General features: G+C 44.1%; 1 protein-coding gene across 6 annotated transcripts in view; it reads left to right on the top strand.

The window, feature by feature from the left end:
• The window catches only part of LOC127568814 (cytochrome P450 2J2-like), a 56,273-nt gene extending 34,700 nt beyond the window's left edge, over positions 1-21,573 (top strand). Inside the window, exons 4-9 of one of the 6 annotated variants that reach the window (XM_052013004.1) lie at positions 1,987-2,153; positions 5,877-6,053; positions 9,226-9,361; positions 16,627-16,811; positions 18,806-18,947; positions 20,255-21,573. In XM_052013004.1, the coding sequence (XP_051868964.1) occupies positions 1,987-2,153; positions 5,877-6,053; positions 9,226-9,361; positions 16,627-16,811; positions 18,806-18,947; positions 20,255-20,430 (983 nt within the window). In that variant the 3' untranslated portion in view covers positions 20,431-21,573. The remainder of the gene's footprint in view (positions 1-1,986; positions 2,154-5,876; positions 6,054-9,225; positions 9,362-16,626; positions 16,812-18,805; positions 18,948-20,254) is intronic. The other 5 variants (XM_052013002.1, XM_052013005.1, XM_052013003.1 and 2 more) reach the window with 5 other exon arrangements.
• The last annotated feature ends 911 nt before the right edge of the window (positions 21,574-22,484 follow it).

Here is a 22,484-nt window from a genome sequence, read left to right as displayed (position 1 = left end):
ATAACAGCCAGCACAGATCACTAGATTTTTTGAGCCAGCAACTACTAACATAACTTTTCAGTTGCAGACCAATTTCTAAGCGCTTATTTAAATAACTTTTTTTTTGCAGCCAGTCTGTAAAAGATCCAAAAGAGACAATTATATGAAAATCAAGTTATTCATATAATTTAGAAACTGGAAGATCCTGGCCCATATTCTGGGGCCTTGCTCTTATGAGCTGATAGCAACAAAACTCCACTCACTCACAACTGCCCACTGCTTTATTCTGTTCAATCTCATATTGGCACTTTAAATTTCATTAAAGATTTAACATACTGTATACCCTGCCAGTGTGCAAAAAGCATCATATTTAAAATAAAGTATAATCCGAACTGTCCCTCTCTTATAAAAACAGATAATTTTGAAACACTCCAACAGGTCAGGCAGTATCTGTGGGGAAAAAGAGACAGAGTTAATGTTTTAGGCTGAAGAGCCTTTGTCACCATTGCAATGTTAACTTTATTTCTGTTTTCACTGCCTGACCTCCTGAGTATTTCCAGCAAGCTCCTTATATTTCAGTTTCCAGAATCTGCAGTTTTTTGATTTTCAGAGGACTGTCTAGATGAAGGGTCTCAACCCGAAACGTGGACTGTTCATTTCCCTCCATAGATGCTGCCTGATCCGTTGAGTTCCTCCAGTGCTTTTTGTGTTGCTTCAGCTACAGAACTCCAGTTGTTAACCTACAAAACAGCTCACTCGCTGTGAACATGTGAAAACTCTGTATGAATGCAGATTTGACCTTTTCATCCTTCTGTGAAAGAAAAATCATGTGGCAGCAACTACAGGGGTAAATGACGCAGAAGGCATGAGTCTGGGGCATGGTTAAAATAACTAACAACCTTTAGAACCTATGGTCGGAACACAACATGCAAATAGTGAAGAACACGTGGAACGATCTTGCCAGTAATAATCAGATGGAACCACAGCAGATCCCTATAGTAAGAAGAATTATATTAAGCAACTTGAAAGACGTGCTGTGCTTTATGTTCACCGAGTGGTTGTTGCTGCCATCTAGTGCCTACTTATTTAGTGAGAGATAGGAAACTGGAAATAGTGCTGTGTACGCATGAAAGAGAAGAGTATCAGATTGCATGAGAAATGTAAGAAGGTCTAGCTAGGTGTGATGAAGACCTGCATGTATTGATACCCTGTCCTAAGTCCATCTGTTATTCGAGCATGCAGGAACACATTGATGCAATCACAAAGAAGGCACGCCAGTGGCTCCACTTCATTAGGAGATTTGGTATGTCACCAAAGACTCTTGCAGATTTCTACAGATGTACGATGGAGAGCATTCTGACTGGTTGCATCAGTGCCTGGTATCGAGGCTCCAATGTGCAGGTTCGAAAGAGGCTACAGAGGGTTGTAGACTCAGCCAGCTCCATCACGGTCACAACCCTCCCTGCCATCGAGGACATCTTCAAGAGGTGGTGCCTGAAGAAGGCTGTACCCATCATTAATGATCCTCACCATCTGGGACATGCCCTCTTCATATTACTACCATCGAGGAGGTGTTAAAGGACCCTGAAGACCCACGCTCAACGTTTCAGGAGCAGTTTCTTCCCCTCTGCCTTCAAATTTCTGAACAGTCCATGAACCCATGAACACTACCTCATTATTCCTCTTTTGCACTCTTTACTTATTTTTGTAAATTATCATAATTTTTATATCTTTATGTTTTGCACCGTACTCTGCCACAAAACAACAAATTTCACAACATATATCAGTGATAATAAACCTCATTCTGATTCTTTTTTGAAGACCTCCTGAATCAAGTTAATGCGGTGTAATATCCATCTTAGTGATTCAACTTTAATTATAGTTATCCTTGAACACAATATGGTTTAAGTGGCTTACTATTTAAAAGGTATGTGCTACACTCGCGCATTGTCAGTTGGACAGGCTGTTGAGATTAAATTTTTAACTTTCCCTGTGTTCTGCTTTCAGGGCAACCGTTCAATCCTCAAACCAAGATTAATATATCAATCACAAATATAATCTGTTCAATTGTCTTTGGAGAACGGTTTGACTATAATGACCCCCAAAGCGATATACAAGAGATGCATCTTTTACTTGACAAATTTGGACATATTATGGAAAGTATTTGGGTTCAGGTATGGTTATATTTGTGAATAATACTTTTACATATTGAATTTGGGAAGATGAAGAAAAAAACTTCTGGAATGAATTTAAAATCTCTTTATCTGACAAGAATGTATGTTACCATAACTAACCGTGCGTAATTTTTACAAATTCACGAGATACATTTGTGTTAACAATTTTTAAGTATGTTTTCAAAGTCTAGTTCCAAAATGTAGCGTGTAAAAGGTAGAGTCATAAAGATAAACAGCATGATATGGACTTCGGTTCAATTTGTCCATGCTGACCAGGATGCCTTCATGAGCTAATCCCTTTTGCCCATATCCCTCTAAACCTTTCCAATCCATATGTCTGTGCAATTACCATTGTAACTGTACCTGCTTCCACCACATTGTGGCAGCTCATTCCTTATGTCATCCACCCTCTGTGGAAAAACCTGCTTCTCAGGTTCCCTTTAAATCTTTCCCCTGTCAACTTAAACCTCTGCCTGGGAAAAACACTGTGAACATCCACCTTATCTCTGCCCTTCATGATTTTATAAACCTCAGTAAGGTCAACCCTTAGCGTCTTTTGCTCCAAGGAAAACAGTCCCAGCCTATCCAGTTGATCCTTATAACTCAAGCCCTCCAGTCCCAGCAACATCCTTGTTGATCTTTCCTGCACCCTCTCTAGCTTAATCACATCCCATGGTATAGACAACTAGAACTGTACACAATACTTCAAGTGCAGTCTCACCAATATCTTGTGCAGCTGTAACGTGATGTGGCAACTCTAAAACTCAGAGGCCCATCCAATGAAGGCAAGCATGCAATACATCTTCTTCACCACCTTGTATAACTGTGTTGCCACTTTCAGGGAACAATGTACTTGTACCCCGAGGTCATTCTGTTCTACAACATACACCAGGGTCCTGCCATTCACCATGTATGTTCTGCCCTGCTTTAGCTTCCCAAAATGCATCAATCCACACCCGTATGAGTTAAATTCCATCTGCCATTCCTTTGCCCACTTTTCCAGTTGATCTAGATCCTGTTGTAACCTCAGACAACCTTCTTTGCTGTCCACAGCACCACTAATTTTGGTGTCACCTGCAAACTTACTAACTGTACCACCGACTTCTCAACCAAATCATTAATATATATGACAAAAAACAGGGGACCCAGCACCAATCCCTGCAGCACATCACCGGTCACAGGCCTCTGATCTGAAAAACAACCCTCCACTACCACCCCTGACTCCTTAATTATTTGTTTATTTCAGCATAAAATTGGGCAGGAGTAAATGAAAACAATACGGATATTGGAGATGATTTTCATCTCAATACTGCTATATGTCAATGTGAAAATGGAATAGTGGTACAATTTAAATCATAGTAAATGCAGGCAGTTAACATGAGTATAACCATGGCCTCATGACACTCAATGGGACACCGTCATGAAATATCTTACCTACCTTCTGGGGTCAGTATTGACAAGGTCCAGTACAGTGAAGCCGCGAATGCTTCGTAGCAGTACCTCCTCAGCCTGTGACCACTACCACTTGGAAAGAAGGGCTGTAGTGCATGGAAATACCACCACTTGGAAGTCCCTCTCCAAGTCATACACCACCCTGATTTGGAAGTATGATTATCATAGGCTTGGACCTCTCCACCCTACAACTCTGTGAAGTACCTTGTCCTCTCAGACTACATTCGAGAAGACAGGTTATTGTATACTTGTCCTGATCAGTCAGGGATGAGCAATAAATGCCAAAGTACCTTGGAAGAACTTCAGAAAATTGCTTTGCTGGAGGTCTGCTGAGTCCAACTTGCAAATAAAATTTTATTTGGACAGAGCTTCCCCCATTAATTAAAGATAATCAGGGTAAACCTATCTTGTTATTGTCTTCAGACATTCAGTCATATAGAGTGCACTTTGTGAAAGGAATCCTCAGAGAATGGTAACCTTGCCTGGGTTGATGTGGTGGCTTCCTGCAATAGAGTCAGAAGGAATGCTCGGTGTGGAATGTTGTTAAGGTCTATTTTGCAAATGGAACAAGGTCTGGAGCTGTCATTGAAATAAACCTTCAGTGTGATCAGGGCGATGATGCAGAAGACCTTGAGCAATTGGGAAATCTCCATCGAATGCCTGGAGACAGAAACCTTTGGCAGCAACTCACAGTCGTGTCAAACAACTGTTCTGGTAATTTCAGCCTTGAATAAGTTGGCTCTCCCTAAAATCCGACATTGAATTTCACGTCATGTAGATGAAGAGTCAGCAAATAATACAGGAATCTTCTCTGCACCTGAGGATTTAACAAAGATTTATCATTTTATTTTGATTGTCAAGTGCCTGAGTACTAATTATCACCTAGCTGCTGGTTCTCTGGCCTTTCCTAGGTGCTTTGTGACCTGTTCCCACGGAGAGTTCTCCCAATCACTTCAACATGGGAGATGTGGCTCAGCCAAAGGACGATTAACATCCTCTTCTTTTGGTGTCTGGCAGGCACTGGCACAAATCATCATACTGCGGCAACAAGGTGCCTGCTGAGACGAAGCAGCCCAGCTAGTCTTCCTGTACCACAGTAGGCATTGGTTGAGAAGGTGCCAATGAACCAAGTATCATATCAATCTGAGAAAGGGACTGTAGGTGACCTTGAGAATGGACAAGAAAACGTCTATGAATGTTATTCATATAGACTTCCAGAAGACATATGATAAAGTCCCTCACAAAAGATATTTTAGTTAAAATTAAAACTCATTACTTTGAAGGGGCATTATTAGTCTAGGTAATAAGTTGGCTGAAGGCACAGCAGTTCGGTTACCAATCTCAGTAATCCATAAATTTGTGCTAATGATCTAGGGACCTGAGCACCTCCCACTATGGCAGTTATGGTATTTAAATTCAGATTAATAATCCAGAATTTGGAAATTAACAATGAGTCTTCATAGTGATGGCCACGAAAACCTCTGGATTGTTGTTTTAAAAAAAATCTAGCTCACTAATGTCCTTCAGGGGAATTTGCCAGGTACGGGTGAAAGTCTAACTAGAACTATTAATTGCCAAGTGAAGTGAATGGATCAGACAAAAAATAGTGACAAATGGTGCAAAACGTTCATTCACTTCACCCCTGAAATAAAGAGAACAGAGAGTTTTTTAAATGATGAAAACCTTGCATGAATGGAAGTCCAGACGGATGCACAGAGATCATTAGAATGTCATGGATAGGTAGAGAAAGGAACGAAACAGGTGAATGGAATGCTTGCTTTTATTTATGGAGGACTAGTTACAAGAGTGTGGAAGGAATGTGACCGGCACACAAAGACTTGGTTAAATCTTACTGTGTTCAGTTCCAAGCATCCCACTTCAACAGGATATATTGGCCTTGTAGAGAATACTATGTAGATTTATGACGACAATAGCTGAATTCCAAAGAAAGTATGAGGAGAGATTACACAAATAAGCATTGTATTTATCAAAGTTTTCAAAATAACCAAAGAATTGACAGGGTCATTGGAGAAAGTATTTGTGCTGGTTGGGAAGCTTGGGACTGGGAGGCATAATTTAAATGTCAGACCTTGAAGGAATGAAGTTTGGAAACACTTCAATGTGAAAAGTGTAGTAAGAGTGTAGAACTTTCTTGTGATGCTAGGTCAAAAACGGTGCTCCCTTTGAATAAAATAAAATTTGTTTGTTTCTTAAATCAGTCATGGGAATAAAATTACTCTCATCCTTTTCATTTCATTTTCCTTTCTACAGCTATACAATTCATTTCCAAAATTAATGAGACATCTTCCAGGCCCACATAATGATATATCTGTTACGTGGAAAAAGTTGGAGGACTTCACAGAAAAGAAAATCAAGCAGCACCGGGAGACATGGAACCCAGCAGAACAAAGGGATTTCATTGACTGCTTCCTGTTACAAATGCAAAAGGTGAAGCTTTAAGTAAACTTAAATTGACACCCAAGGTTTGGATTATAGAACAGTGCAGGCCCTTCAGCCCACAATGTTGTGCTGACATTTTATCCTGCTCTAATATCTATCTAAGCCTTCCCTCCCAAATGTTAACCCTTCCCTCCCATTTCTCTATCATTCACATGGCTCTCTAAGAGTCTCTTAAATGTCCTTAATGTATCTGCCCGCACAACCTCTGCTGGCAGTGCCTTACACGCACCCACCACTCTCTTTGTAAAAAAAATACTTGCCTCTGACATCCCCCTTATATCTTGCTCCAATCACCATAAATTATGCCCCCTCGTGTTAGCCACTTTCGACTTGGGGAAAAGTCTCCGACTGTCCACCTCTTGTCATCTTGTACACCTCTATCAAGTCACCTCTCATCCTCCTCCTCACCAAACAGAAAAGCCCTAACTCACTCAACCTGTCCTCATATGACATGCTGTCCAATCCAGGCAGCATCCTGGTAAATCTCCTCTGCACTCTCTCTAAAGCTTCCTTCCTATAATGAGGCGACCAGAACTGAACACAATACTCCAAGTGTGGTCTAACCAGAGTTCTATAGAGCTGCAACATTACCTCGTGGCTCTTGAAGTCAATACCCCGACTAATGAAGGCCAACACACCATATGCCTTCCTAACAACTCTATTGACCTGCCCGGCAACCTTGAGGGATCTATGGACATGGACCCCAAGATCCCTCTGTTCCTCCACACTGCTAAGAGTCCTGCCATTAACCTTGTATTCTGCCTTCAAATTCGATCTTCCAAAGTGTATCACTTCACACTTTTCCGGGTTCAGATGGAGTTGATAGTTCTTGCTCAGCTTATCTCAAACTTCTGCCTGTGCTCAGCCAGCAGCAGTATTCTGAGCAAGCTGGAGTTTAGATGTTGGTTTATCAGACCCCTGCTCTCCAACAGTGGACTTGCCATTGTATCCAGCAGTGGAACACTGACGTGCTGAAGAGAATACATTACATCAGGCCCTTCAGTATTATCCCAGAATGGCTAGCATACATTTGACAATCCCATTCATTTCAATGGGTTCAACACTTCGAAACAGATAAATGCAGCTAAGTGTTTGAGTTATTGAACTTAATTTAGTTTAAAATGTTTTTAATTATTTATTAGTATTTTAAGGTGTTTCAGTTGCACTAATTATTTTTACTTGTTAATTTTTTAAGAGGTTATTTAAATATTTTGAATGGTTTTATATGTTACTATCAGGGACATTGTGAGGAGAGCCTGCAAAGAGAGACAGATATGTTAGCAAACGGGGAAGAAATTGGCACTTGGAGTATAATATGGAAAAGTTTGAGGTTGTCCAGATTGGTAGGAAAATAGAAAAGATAAATATTGTTTAAAGAGAGAGAGTCAAGGATGCTGCATGACCGAGGGCTCTGGGTGTTCTCATGTACGGAACATGGGATGTCAGTGAGTAATTAGGAAGGCTTTTATAATTTCAGCCTTGGTAGCAAAGGTGGTGAGTTACAAAAATTAAGAAGTCCTGCTAAAACGGTATAGGATATTGTTGAGATCTGCAGGGATATACAGTGCTTACATCAGAGCAGTTTTAAGAAGATTCACTGGGTTGATCTCTGGGATGAAGGAAATCTTTTATGAAGAAAGGTTAGTTGTACTGATGGGACTTTAGGAGAATAAATAAGGGGGTATAATTTCAGAATCGGTGTCACCCATTTAAGATTGAGGTGAGGTAGAATTTCAACTCTGAGAATTATGAATCTTTGGAATTCTGTACTCCAGAGGGCTGTGGCAGCTGAATCCATGAATATATTGACAGCCACAGTAGGATAATATTTGGATGATGGAGGAGTCGAGGATCATGAGGAATTGGCAGAAAAGTGGAGCTGGAGCCAACATCAGATCAGCCCTGTTCTTATCCAATGGCTGGAGGGTTCATGGGACTGACTTCTCCTATCCCTGATGTTCTCATGTCCCCATTTCAGACATTTTGATTCTCTTATAAAATTGTTGCTGGTTTCCATTTGAACACTTATCCTAACGGGCCATTCGTTGGGAGTATATCTATGGCATTGTTTCAGAAGCATGAAAATTTAAAAAATGCAGATGCTAGAAAGCTGAAACAAAAACATAAAATGTTGGAAACACTAGCAGGTCAGGCAGCATCTATGGAAAGAGAAACAGACATAACGTTTCAACCAAAGAACCATTACTGGGGTGGCGAGGGATTAAAAGTAATGACATCACCAATTCTGTTAAAGGTACCAGACCTGAGGAGTTTACACTGTTTCTCATTTGACAAATGCTGAGTATTTCCAGCATTTTCTGGTTTGTTTCAGAAGCATGTCCTACAGTGGTATCTGAGCAATAGGAAAGATATCATCTTCTAGTTGTCCCTAACTGTTTTGATGTCATATTGTCCTCGAAAACAACCTTACAAAGGCTTTTTTTCACACAGTAAAACTCCTAGTATGAACCTTTGTTTAATGATGCAATAGATTGAGGTTGTGGACTGGGGAGCAATAAGTTTAAAAGTACTGTTGCATCAGATTTTGGAAGGACAGACCCTCAAAACCTTCCCAGGAGAATTTCAAGTTAGCTTATACCTCTAATATTAATCAGTGTGCCCCAGCATCCCTGAAAACCTGAACTCTGAGTTACTTGGGGAATGTTCACATTCACTTGTCTCTTGTAAAATTGAAAACAAAATGCAGGGAATTTTGGTTTAATTTCACTACTCCACTACTCTTCAGATCTGCTCTTCACTATCATTTAAAATGAGGTTAGAATGGGCTGGCTGAGCAATAGTTAATCCACCTATTTACACTAAGTGAAAGAGTATTAATGAACTGGACTTTGCACCCTCGTTGATCAATGGGAGAGCAGACACGTAGGGTGGGTACACCATCTTTGCTCAACAATCCTCAGCACATGTGCATGCATGTCAGTGATGCCCAGATGCATTTTTTTTTGTCGCGAGTGGAAATTTTAATTATCAGCGTCATCATTTTGCATATTTACAGCTAGCAGTAATCACCGACCCCATCGTGCCCCTGGTATAGCAGGCTCAGTGGGTGAAGTTGGTCTATTTAATCAGGAAAACCAAAGCTGTAACTCATGACATAGAATTTAAATCTGTTATCACTTTATATTTCTTGCTGTTTTAGGGTACCCCTAACTCTAGTTTTGATGACCAAAATCTCCTGTGTACAGCATTGGATCTGTTCTTTGCTGGGTCTGAGACATCAACAACCACATTACTTTGGGCACTGATGTACATGGCAGCATATCCAGACATTCAAGGTGAGTAACACTGGAGAAATTTAAGAAGATCTGGTATTCTGCCTATGACTTCTGAATCCCTATGGTTGAATGCAGAAAGTGAAGCCATGGTTTTCTTGCCTGATTCTAAGTTGGTGAACGGTGTAATAACTTCCTTAAAATGAGATGTTCCATGACTTGTACCAGGGAACCATATGGATGAAGATATTGGTGCTTAGAATTATCTAAGAAATATGCTTTGGCAAATCAACCCTAAAGGAAAATGTTGCAATTAATTGATGAGTACAAACCATTGTTTTGATACTGTGGCGGTTGCTACCGCGAAATAAAACAAGACGCTAGTCGGAGGATTGTCGAACAAGAACTGGTTAATTTTCCCGCCTTGCGCGGGCCCTTTAAGGGAGACTGTTCCTGCCCAATCCAACCGGCAATGACGTAAGTACTATGTCATCAAGACTTTCCCGCGCGCGGGTTCTCCCCGTCGCTCAGGAAAGACGAGGCCCGCCGCCATCTTGGGCCTCGTCGCTCCGACGCCGCTCGACCCGACTGCCGAGCCGGTTGACCGACTAAACGGTGAGTCGCCACACAAACCCCCCACAGAACCGGCGATACAGTCCCCAAGGTCCGCGGGCTGTGCCAGCTGCCGCTTAGGGGGCCAGCCTCTGCGTCGCGGCGTTGCAACCTCGACAGGTTGCTGCAGATCCAAATGGGCCGGTTTGAGGCAGTCCACCATGAAAACCTGTTCCCTGCCTCCAATGTCCAAAATAAAGGTGGATCCATTATTCCTTATGACTCGGAATTGTCCCTCATATGGTCGTTGCAACGGCGCCCGAGGTGTGCCCCTGCGAACAAAAACAAACTTACAGTCCCATAGATCCTTGGGCTGGCAGGATGGGGCTTGACCATGCCGTGAGGTGGGAATCGGGGCCAAGTTGCCAAGCTTCTCGCGCAGTCTTTGTAGGACTACTGGGGGTTGTTCCCCTTGGTCCCAAAGGGCAGGTATGAAATCCCCGGGGACAACTAGGGGCGCCCCGTACACAAGCTCAGCTGACGAAGTGCGGAGGTCTTCTTTGGGGGCAGTGCGTATGACAAAGTGCGGAGGTCTTCTTTGGGGGCAGTGCGTATGCCGAGCAGGACCCAAGGCAGCTCGTCAACCCAGTTAGGACCCTTCAGGCGGGCCATCAAGGCTGATTTCAGATGGTGGTGAAAACGTTCCACCAACCCGTTTGATTGAGGATGGTAGGCCGTGGTGGTGTGCAGCTGCGTCCCTAGCAGGTTCGCTAATGCAGTCCAGAGATTGGAAGTGAATTGGGTGCCTCTGTCTGAAGTGATGTGGGCCGGAACACCAAAACGTGAGACCCAAGTTGTGAGCAGTGCCCGGGCGCAGGAATCAGTTGTGATGTCAGTCAGGGGGGTTGCCTCAGGCCACCTCGTGAACCGGTCCACGATGGTAAGGAGGTACCGGGCTCCTCTTGAAACTGGCAGAGGGCCCACGAGGTCGATGTGTATGTGGTCGAACCTCCTATGGGTAGGCTTGAACTGCTGTGGTGGGACCTTGGTGTGTCGCTGGATTTTTGACGTCTGGCAGTGCGGACAAGTCCTGGCCCACTTACTGACCTGTTTGCGCAGGCCATGCCAGACAAACTTGCTGGCGACCAGTCGGACAGTTGATCTGATGGACGGGTGTGCCAACCCTTGTACCGAGTCAAAAACGCGTCTCTGCCAGGCTGCAGGGACTATAGGGCGGGGCTGACCAGTCGCAACGTCGCAAAGTAGGGTCCGCTGACCTGGATCAACCAAGAAATCTCAGAGCTGTAGGCCCGAGACTGCGGTTCTGTAGCTGGGCAGTTCGTCATCGGCCTGCTGTGCGTCAGCTAGGGCCGTGTAGTCGACACCCAAGGATAGGTTGTGGATGGTCGGTCTGGAAAGTGCATCAGCAATGACATTATCCTTTCCGGAGACATGTTGGATGTCAGTTGTGAATTCGGAAATGTAGGATAAATGTCTCTGCTGCCAAGCTGACCAGGGATCGGAGACTTTGGAGAAGGCAAAGGACAAAGGCTTATGATCGGTGAAAGCGGTGAAAGGCCTGCCTTCTAGAAAGTATTGGAAATGCCGGACCGCCAGATACAGTGCTAGAAGTTCCCGATCAAAAGCACTGTACTTCAGTTCGGGCGGTCTAAGGTGCTTGCTGAAAAATGCCAAGGGTTGCCAGCGGCCTTCGAGAAGCTGTTCCAGTACCCCACCCACCGCGGTGTTGGACGCATCTATCGTGAGGGCGGTTGGGACGTCAGTCCTAGGGTGTACAAGCATCGTGGCGTCTGCCAGGGCGTCTTTGGCCTTACTGAAAGCAGCCGCAGCCTCGTCAGTCCAGGTGATGTCCTTGCCCTTACCAGCCAGCAGCGAGAACAGAGGGCGCATGATACGGGCTGCTGCAGGGATGAACCGATGGTAAAAGTTGACCATCCCAAGGAATTCCTGTAGGCCTTTGACTGTGTCGGGGCGGGCAAAATGGCGGATAGCGTCCACCTTGGCGGGTAAGGGTGTTGCCCCGTCGCTGGTGATTTTGTGGCCGAGGAAATCGATAGAGTCAAGACCAAATTGGCACTTGGACGGGTTGATCGTGAGGCCAAAATCACGGAGGCGGGAATACAGCTGGCGGAGGTGGGAAAGGTGTTCCTGGCGGTTACGGCTGGCGATCAGTATGTCGTCTAAGTAAATGAACACGAAGTCCAGGTCTCGGCCTACCACGTCCATCAGCCGCTGGAAGGTCTGCGCGGCGTTCTTAAGGCCGAACGGCATCCGAAGGAATTCGAACAGGCCAAATGGGGTGATAATCGCAGTCTTGGGGACGTCATCCGGATGGACCGGGATTTGGTGGTATCCCCGAATGAGGTCCACTTTGGAAAAGATGCGGGCCCCGTGTAAGTTCGCTGCGAAGTCCTGGATGTGAGGGATGGGATAGCGGTCCGGGGTGGTGGTGTCATTCAGCCTGCGGTAGTCGCTGCAGGGCCTCCACCCTCCGGTGGCTTTGGGGACCATGTGCAGGGGGGAGGCCCAGGGGCTGTCTGACCTGCGAACAATCCCCAGCTCCTCCATGTGACGGAACTCTTCCTTTGCCAGGCGGAGCTTGTCTGGAGGTAATCGTCGTGCTCGGGCATGAAGGGGTGGCCCTGTAGTAATGATGTGGTGTCATACCCCGTGTTTGGGCCTAGAATTCGTAAACGAAGGTGCCAAAATTGATGGGAATTCGGCTAGGAGCTTGGCGAAATCGTCGCCAGAAAGGGAAATGGAGTCCAGGCGCGGGGCTGGTGTGCTGATTTCTCCCAGGGGATAGGTCTGGAAGGTGCTAGAGTGGACTAACCGCTTCCCTCGCAGGTCGACTAACAGGTTGTGGGCCCGAAGGAAATTGGCTCCTAGGAGTGGTCGGGCGACGGTGGCAAGAGTAAAGGTCCAGGTAAAACGGCTGCCGCCGAATTGTAATTGAAGTGTACGGGTGCCGAAAGACCGTATCGTTGTACCGTTGGCGGCATTGAGTAGAGGACCGGGTGGCCTGTTACGAGTGTCGCGGCCAGTCGGGGGCAAAATACTGACCTCCGCTCCAGTATCAACGAGGAAACGCCATCCAGATTTCTTGTCCTGAATGAATAGGAGGCTCTGTCGGCGGCCAGCTGCCGTAGCCATCAGCGGCGGCTGGCCCTGGCGTTTCCCTGAAACTTGCAGGGTGGGCGGCATCGACGGGCCTCCGCACCCCACCTCTGATGGTAGAAGCACAGCTGGTCACCCGTGTCGTCGTTTGCGTTCCTGGGGTGTGGTTGCTCGGTTGCTGGGGCCGGGCGAGGTGGGCGTTGGGCTTGCGGCCTGGTGATTTGACTGACGGACGAACCGCTCTCGCGCTTGGCCCTCCACAGGACATCTGCCCGGGAGGCCACCTCATGGGGGTTGCTGAAGTCGGCATCAGCTAACAACAGGTGGATGTCATTGGGGAGCTGTTCGAGGAAGGCCTGTTCGAACATCAGGCATGGCTTGTGTCCCTCGGCCAATGCCAGCATCTCATTCATTAGGGCAGATGGGGATCTGTCCCCCAGGCCGTCCAGATGAAGCAGGCGGGCGGCATGCTCACAACGGGAGAGGCCGAAGGTCCGAATCAAAAGGTCTTTGAAAGCTGGGTACTTATCTTCCTCCGGAGGCGACTGGATGAAGTCTCCAACCTGGGCAGCTGTCTCTTGGTCCAGAGAGTTAACCACATGGTAGTACTTCGTGGAGTCGGAGGTGATCTGCCGAAGGTGGAATTGTGCTTCGGCCTGGTCAAACCAGACGCTGGGCCGAAGTGTCCAAAAGGTGGGCAGCTTGAGGGCCACTGCGTTGGCTGCTGCGCTGTCGGCCATTGCGTGGGTCCAAAATCCGTTTGGACCATCGGGGTCACCAATGTGGCGGTTGCTACCGCGAAATAAAACAAGATGCTAGTCGGAGGATTGTCGAACAAGAACTGGTTTATTTTCCCGCCTTGCGCGGGCCCTTTAAGGGAGACTGTCCCCGCCCAATCCAACCGGCAATGACGTAAGTACTACGTCATCAAGACTTCCCTGCGCGCGGGTTCTCCCCGTCGCTCGGGAAAGACGAGGCCCGCTGCCATCTTGGGCCTTGTCGCTCCGATGCCGCTCGACCCGACTACCGAGCCAGTTCGACCGACTAAACGGTGAGTCGCCACAATACTTTTGAAAATAATGGGTGGACAGAATAATTTAATAACTATTGTAGTTTCCGTTTTACTCGTCCCAACCATCTCATCTTCACCCTGGACATCCAATCTCTCCACCTCTCCACACCTCCATCTTCCAGCAGGACAGCCTGCAGGCCCTTCACTTGCTGAATGGAGGAAAAATCAGTTCTTATCCTCCATCATTGCCATCCTCCTTTGGCTCAACTTTGTTTCACATCGAACAACTTCTCCTTTCACTCCACTCACTTCATCCAAATAAAGGCTGTTGCAATGGGAAACTGAGTAGTTCCTGGCGAGACCTGCCCTTTTGTGAAATACAAGGAACATTCTTTGTTCTGGTCCTATTGCCATGTTCTACCCTTCTCTTGCCCTCACATGATCTACCTGTGATTCTTCCCTTTCCTCAACTTCTATGGCTCCATTGCTGAAGTTCAGTCCCCTCTGTGCCCATAACCACCTTGGCTAGAATTCCTGTCACTCTGCTTCCTGTGAACACTCCTCTTCATCTTCCCAGTTTCTCGAGTTTCATTGAGAAGTGTCCTGATGATTCCACCTTTCATACTGATGCAGAAGTCTGAGTTCCTTTTTCCTTAACCAGGAATTCCCCTCAACTACAGATAACAATATCTGTCCCATTTCCCCCACTTCCCCTCTCAGCTATTCAGCTCCCTCCCAAAAGGTTGTTCTTGCCTTCACCTTCCACCCCATCAGCCTTCACATCCAATGGATCCAGCATTTCCACTCTCTCCAGCATGAAGCTTCCACTATCCTTCTTACCTTCCCTTTCAAAATTATAAATGTGTCTCTCCCTTCATGGTACCTCAGTTCACTGCTCAATTCCCCCCAGCCTGCAACGCATCCCTCTCCCATCGCACCTCACTGTCCAAGCAACACCTGTCCTTTTATCTCTGCACTTCCAATAGTTCAGTGCCCCAAATATCCTTTACAAGTGAAATATTCATTTACTTGCTCTGCATTTGCCACCATTTTTGTATTTATTTTCTATTGCCCTACCCAATAGAATTTCTAGGTTAATTTTCCTTAAATTCCATCAGTCCTCAAGTGGAAGAGCGGGAGCCAAGAAACAACTGTTAGTTTGGATTGATGTTTACGTCAACAATTCTGCAGGGAAAGGCACAGTGGAAGTAAAAAAAAACAACAAATCTCAATCCCAGTTGGTCTGTGAACTCTGGACCAATTAACTAACTGTTCTTGGAATAATTTCATTCGATCTGTCTGGATAGGCAAGCAGAACCGGAATGTTGGAGTCTCATTTGAAAAGCAGCCCTTCCAACACAACCTCAGTACAGTACTGATGGGTTTGCCAGTTGTGTGCTCAGTATTTGGTGTGTGTATTAAACAGCAACCTTCTGAATCAGAGATTGCCAGTATAAGCTTTCACTAACGACAAGAAAACATCTTTGTCTGTCTTTTGAGTAATCCATTTACGTTTTTCGAGGTACCCTGTCAGTCCCTTTAGAATTCAACATATGAGGTTATTTATACTCTTATTATCCTGCATGCAAGATTTGGCATGGTCACAGAGTCACATAGCACGGAAGCAAGCCATTCAGCCCATCACATCTATGCTGACCAGATGAGGATGGTCATCTTGGTGCCATGTTCATGCTCTGTAATTGGAAATGATGACTGTAGTTGCTTTAAACACAGAGCAGTCTTTCCTTTTATGATAAAAAGAATAGCAGATGCTGTAAATCTGAAAAAAAATTAGGAAATGCTGGAAACATTAAGAAGGTCAGGCAGCATCTGTGGAAAGAAAATGTTTAATGTTTCAGGATCAAGACAGCTGGAATATTGTGTACAGCCCTTACAGCTGGAATATTGTGCATTTGGTTGCAGTTCTGGTCACCACACTGTAGGAAGGACTTGATTATATTGGAGAGGATGCAGAAGAGATTCACCAAGATGTTGCCTTGGAGCACAGGAGGCTGAGGGGCACCTGATAGACGTGCACAAAATTATGAGAAGCTGAGATGGGGTAGATAGTAAGAAATGTTCAACCATGGCTGAGGTGTTTGAGACCAGGGGGCATAGGTTGAAGATGAGGGGTAGGACGTTTAGAGGGGATCTGAGGAAATCTTTCTCCCAGGCAGTGGTTGCAATCTGGAACACACTGCCTGAGAAAGTGATAGAGGCAAATACTCTCACAACATCAAAGTAGCCTCTGGACAAGCACTTGCATTGCCAAGGCTGAGTAGGCTACAGACCAAGTGCTGGTAAAAGGGATCAGTATAGGTAGGACTCGATGGTCAACATGAACACGATGGGCCAAAGACCTGCTTCTGTGCTGTATGACTATGAGCCTATGTCCATCAGATCTCACTCTTGAAATGTTAACACCTCATTCCACTGAGGCTGCCTGGTGGGCTGAGTGGTTCCAGTATGTTCTGATATTTCCTCTTACACATTGGTTTGTTTTTTCCACATCGACTAGAGCAACACGTGGGACATAGCACATGTGAAAACTGAACTATTATTGTAGTAAAGGGTAGCACAGTGGTGGTTCGCTGGATATTTCTGTACCCTTTCTCTTTCTTTGCAGAGAAGGTCCATGATGAGATAGAGCGTGTAATTGGCCAACAAGATCCTGTGATGGCTGATCAGATCAATCTTCCTTACACCAATGCAGTTGTCCATGAAATACAGCGAAAAGGCTGCATAGCCCTATTCACTCTTACTAGAGAAACTACTCGAGACACAACTGTGGGAAAATACTTCATACCAAAGGTAATTGGAACACAGATTTTGGACATGAAATTGAATTGAACTAACACAGAACACAATATAAATGAGATGAAAAGATCTTGATAAAGTTGATCATAAGGGGTGGCTGGTGTGGGCATTGAGGTTTCACGTCAAAAGTATTCAGAGTTTGAGAGATTTTCAAAAGCTGGACAAACACACACAAAAAGTGCTGGAGGAACTCAGCAGGTCAGGCAGCATCTAAAGAGGGAAATAAACAGTCGACCTGATTAAGGTGTCTCCACCCGAAACGTCGACTGTTTTATTTCCCTCCATAGATGCTGCGTGTGTTGCTCCAGATTCCAGCATCTGCAGAATCTCTTGTGTTTCAAAAGCTGGAGGTTTGTTTTGATCTGAATAGTTGGTTTCTTGAGCCTATTGAGATATCACTTTCCTCTTTACTATTCCTACAAATAGTTGATTGCGTTACAGTTTAAAACAAGAAATCTATCAAGATATCATGAGAGTCTTACGGATAAGAAATGCCATTCATATTCATATTCAGTCTACCTTAACTTATCTACTTAAACAAACCTCCACTATTTCCATTGCTCCTGTCTAATTGTTTCTTTAACAATTCTATTGTTTTTGCCTCCACTCCAAGGTTTAGTCATTCACTGTGAGTAAGAAGTACTCTCTGTTATAGAACTATCTTTTACTGGCTTGAACCTGTCTCCTTCTTCCATTTCTGTAGTCCAATCTTTACTGTATCATTAGCTTTCCTTGGTACCATGATGTGAAAAATGAAGTAACACTGCATCTTTCTTCGGGCTATAACATAGGTGCACAGTGACAAACTAGGATGCGGAGAAGGTGTAAGGCCAGTTTTCTTGTTGTTGGGTGGCAGTGAAAGCTGCCATAAACGATCCTGGTCTCCTTCGAAATGTTGTTGCACCTTTGCAACATTGGTTAACGATCAGAGTTTGCATTTTCCAGCTCTACAGCAACCTAGCCAGCAGAAGAAACATGCTGGTAGGTTTCACATTAACACCTTAATATACAGCTTGGACGAAGGAGAAATGCTGCTTCTCCCTACATAAAACCACTGGTTGGCACCATCCACCCCTATCCTGATAGCCACAGAACCATCACTCTCACTCAGCAGGGAGGTTGTGCTCCAAGTTTATAGAGCATTGGTCATACCTTAGCTGGAGTACTACATGCAGTTCTGGTCAGCACACTGTAGGAAAGATGTAACAGTGCTGGAGAGTGTGAAAAGTAGATTCACCGGGATATTGCCTGGGATAGAATGTTTCAGTAAGAGGAGGGACTGGAGAGTCTGGGTCTGTTTTCCCTGGAGCAGAGGAGGTTAAGAAGAGACATGATTGAGATAGATAAAATTCTGAGGGGTATAGATAGGATAGACTGCAGGAAACTATTCCTCATATCAGAGGTAGCTAAAAGTAGAGTTCATAAATTTAGGGTAAGGGATAAGTGATTTAGAGGGGATCTAAGCGGGGCTTTTACACGCGGGGTGTGATGAGTACCTGGAGTACATTGCCTGACAGAGTGCTGGAAGCAGAGTCGCTGACAGCATTTAAGAAGTGTCTGGATAATCATTTGAATCACCTAGGCATAGAGGCTATGGACCTAGTGCCGGACGATGGGATCAGTATGGATGGATGCCTACAGGTCTGCATGGACATATTGGGCCGAATAGCCTTTTTACATGCTGTATGACTCTATCTTGCCCAGACTGGCCATTTGGCTTTGGCTGGATCCTGAGCAAGTCGGATTTGCACAGAACTCAACAAGCGAATGTCATTGGTTTGCACAATTGACCTTTGCAGCTTGCAGGGGTTATGATGAAACCCAGGGACCACATTAAGATGGCCCCTTGGGCCTCTGTGTTCAGTTGTCTTGGTTTGTAATGAGTTGAAGCCCTATAGTTTTTCCAGGCTTTCCTCACATCCAAGCTTGGATATAGAAGATTGAAATTTCCCATTTCATTTAGCTTATACTTCTTGTTTGCTAATTAGGGCACAAAAGTACTTGCAAATCTCTACTCAGTGCTGATGGACAAATCAGAATGGGAAACACCTGATGAATTTAATCCTGAACACTTCCTGGACAAAAGCGGAAAATTTGTGAGAAAGGAAGCATTTGTGCCTTTCTCTGGAGGTAAATAGTTTCATTTATGTTGCACATTTATATCACAGAAATTATTAACTTTTTGAAGATTGCAGGAGCGAGTGAAAGTAAGAAACAGCTTCCTTGTTATATAATCTCTTCTGTTTTTGGTTCAAATTACTGGGAATGCATACCATGTCCATTCCTGTTGACTTGAGAGATTAGGATTTTACATGTACCTGTGGACCCCTCAATATTTTTGATAGAACTAATATTACAGCTTGGAAAACCTTTTAAAACAGTCAAGCAAACGTAAGTTTCTAATCTTTATGGGAAAGTAGCTTAGAATTGTTGACTTCCCCATAATGATAGGAAGCTTGTGTTAATTGGTAAAACAAATGAAAATCTTCAAATTCATCCATCACAATTCTGGCAGTTTTATTATATCTAACCAACTATAAAGGCAACTTTAATCTCACTTCTGAATATATTATTGCTCTTATAAGATAAGAGCCTGAAAATCTTGACTGAACATGGATTATTTTGCTCATCTTCTGTATTTTCCAAAGATCATTTACTAACTTCTTCCTTATGTTATGATTGCAATCCAATTTATGTAATCCTTTCAGGAAATGTTCTACATGAATAATCTTTGGCTTTCGAGGTCGCAAGTGCAGCTCCAGAATGTGTAACCATTTCACTTTCTCCAATACTGTGACTGTTACTGTGCCTGCTACCCTGTTCAGATAACAAATCTCCTCCCACTGCTTTGTGAGATAAGAATAAAATTATTATTATAAATAAATAAAATAATAAAACTGATGGACTTATCAGAGGATGGATTTTTAATGGATTTGCTTGACAGCTCCTGTTTATAATCGATACAAATCAAAATAAATGTGTGTTTAAAAAGTTTCAGCTAAGCTGACTTCACATTATGCACTTGCATAAAGCATACATCCATTCATATTTTTAATGGTGTCCATAGTGGAAACCAAGCACGATATTTCTAGGCTCCATTCCCTTCTAATCTCAGTCGTGCATTCCGAGGGAATTGCCAATCCAATTCATTCAATTCCAGACCAGAGTCAGTCCATGGCAGGAACTGCTGTTTGTTGGATTTAGTGCTCTTCCCTGTTTGTGAAGTTGTAATTATCTGAATATTTTTAGGGACCTCTGACTGCAAGAATCATACTTCAGCCCCTAAAATGATGTTGTGATTAAGTATATAAAGAAAGAGGAGATTCTGCGGGGAATTTAGCCTTGAAGTGCTTGAACATTTATTCACATCACCAGCGAACGGAATGATTATTCCACTTGCCTGTAATTATCTTATTCGCATGTCTATTCACTTACAGGAAAACGCAACTGCATGGGAGAACCATTGGCTAGAATGGAATTGTTCCTTTTCTTCACTTCATTAATGCAGAAGTTTAAATTTGTTGTTCCTGATGGTGTCGAGATAAGTCTTGACGGCATTATAAATGTGACACATCGCCCACAGCCATACAAGATATGTGCAGTTCTGCGCTGAACCAAGACTGCAGTAGTGTCCACTGGCTGATGCAGTACCTTGGCTCCCCAAGCCAGCCTTCTGTCCTTCCCCTTTCATCACGGCTCTGCATCCTCTTTTCCTCTGACTCAAGTTCTCTAGGATATCTCACTTTTAAACAATGTCCTAACAAATTTTGTGGAACCACAAGAAAAGCAAACATTCGATACAGTTGATAATAACATTCACTCTCATTAACTCTCCTGAAGTATTTCTTTCTGGGACAGCCCTTATGTGGCGCTATTCCTGTCAATCAAAGCTAATAACACACATTTATCTTCTCTTTACATTGTTTTGTTCGGAACCTCCGAGCCACCATTCGCTCTTTCCCCTTCACCTTCCCATCCAACTACTGTTCATTGATAACATCATCTGAAAACGTAAGCCAGTTTGCACATAGATGCCTATGACACGTTATAATACATCTAATCATTCACATCTTAACTCTCTCTGTTACGGACTCAGTGAATGTCCCTTTAAGATTGTGTGTGTGTGTGTGTGTGTGTGTGTGTGTGTGTGGGGCGTGCTTACGTCAATAGAAGATAAAGGACGTAATGACGTTGTTGCAGAGGAGTGGAAGGGAGAGAGAGAGAAGGGAGAGAGACACCAGCCTGCTAGTTTTCTCTATCGATGGATGAGAAACAATAACTGTGTCTGCCACTGAAATCCATGTATGGAAATTGGAAGTAATCCGGTGGAGTTCACTCTGTTGCTGACCTGTAGAAGGAAACAGGTATTCGTGTGGACGGCCACGATTCGGATGCTTTTCGGGGTGAGGAAGTCACTACCGAGTAAACACTGAAGTGTCGTTTGGGTTCCATCGTGGAACATTTGGATTTCATAATTACTCTCTCTCTGTTTCTCTACATCTACATCTCATCTTCAGACAACGGTGGTTGTTGAAGAAGCCTTTGCTCATGTTTCACCTTATGGCTTGCGGAACTGAATTTTAAGAACCATTCCTGGACTTGGAGTTTGGGACTTTGCCACACACACACAAAAAGTTTAGTTTTTGGGGTTAATGTTCAAGGTTTAACATTTTTGAATTCTAACATACTAACATTTTTACTTTTATTTTTCATATTATCATAAGCTGTGATTAATAAAATAGTTTTTAACACTGAATCATGACTCAGTGTGTTTCTTTTGTTGCTGGTTCGTAATGCTTTCTGATTATTTGTCTGACATTCACTTCTGGATGAGCATTAATTTCCTCCAAGTATATCTTGAGAAGACCAACATCATGAACTTCGCAAATTCGTCCTGCTATAAATTCTTCACCAGCGGCTAACTCCATCCCCCTCTCTCATAATCTCAATCAGAGCATTTATTACCTTGGAACAGATTACTTCAAAAATGCTTACTTCTATATTGCATGCCCTGTCCAAACCACTGCGTCTTAAGCATGGAAAGTGCAGGAGGATAATATTGAGGTCAATGGAAAAGAGCTGAAAAACTCATGATTGACTGGAGTCATTAATTCATTTGCAGTCATGAGAGACCAATTATCTCTGCCCCAGGACATCAGTGCAGAGTCAGGCCAGTGTCCCAGGCTTAAACATCTTCAACTGCTTAATCCACAATCATCCCTCCATGCAAATTCAAATTGTATTGTTTCATTTGAAGGTCCTCTGAGATTCATACCGTGTGTGTATGCTTGCATCCAAATTGGACAGCACTGAGCTCTGGGTGGGTAAGTAGCAAGTTATATTCACAAAGCATAAGCACCAGGTTAAAAACATCTACAAGAGAAAGTCTAACCACCAGTCTTTGACATTCAACAGAATTACTATTGTTAAATCCCCGATCATCAAGATAACTGGAAAGACAAATTCCAGAAACCTAACTGGATTGACCAAGTTGAAGACAGGGTACATTGTGATGCATGACACCTATTTTGATTCCCTGAAGTCTTACTACAAGACACAAATCAGGGGTGCGATGGATGGCTAGATGAGTGCAGCTCCCTCATCATTAAGAAATTTAAAACCATCCCACATACGTAACTCACTTGGTTGTCACCACATCCTCCACTC

Source organism: Pristis pectinata, chromosome 3, assembly GCF_009764475.1.
Source record: "Pristis pectinata isolate sPriPec2 chromosome 3, sPriPec2.1.pri, whole genome shotgun sequence".
Lineage (NCBI taxonomy): Eukaryota > Metazoa > Chordata > Chondrichthyes > Rhinopristiformes > Pristidae > Pristis > Pristis pectinata.
Note: the sequence above shows the minus strand (reverse complement) of the source record. Positions and strands in the feature narration are given on the sequence as shown.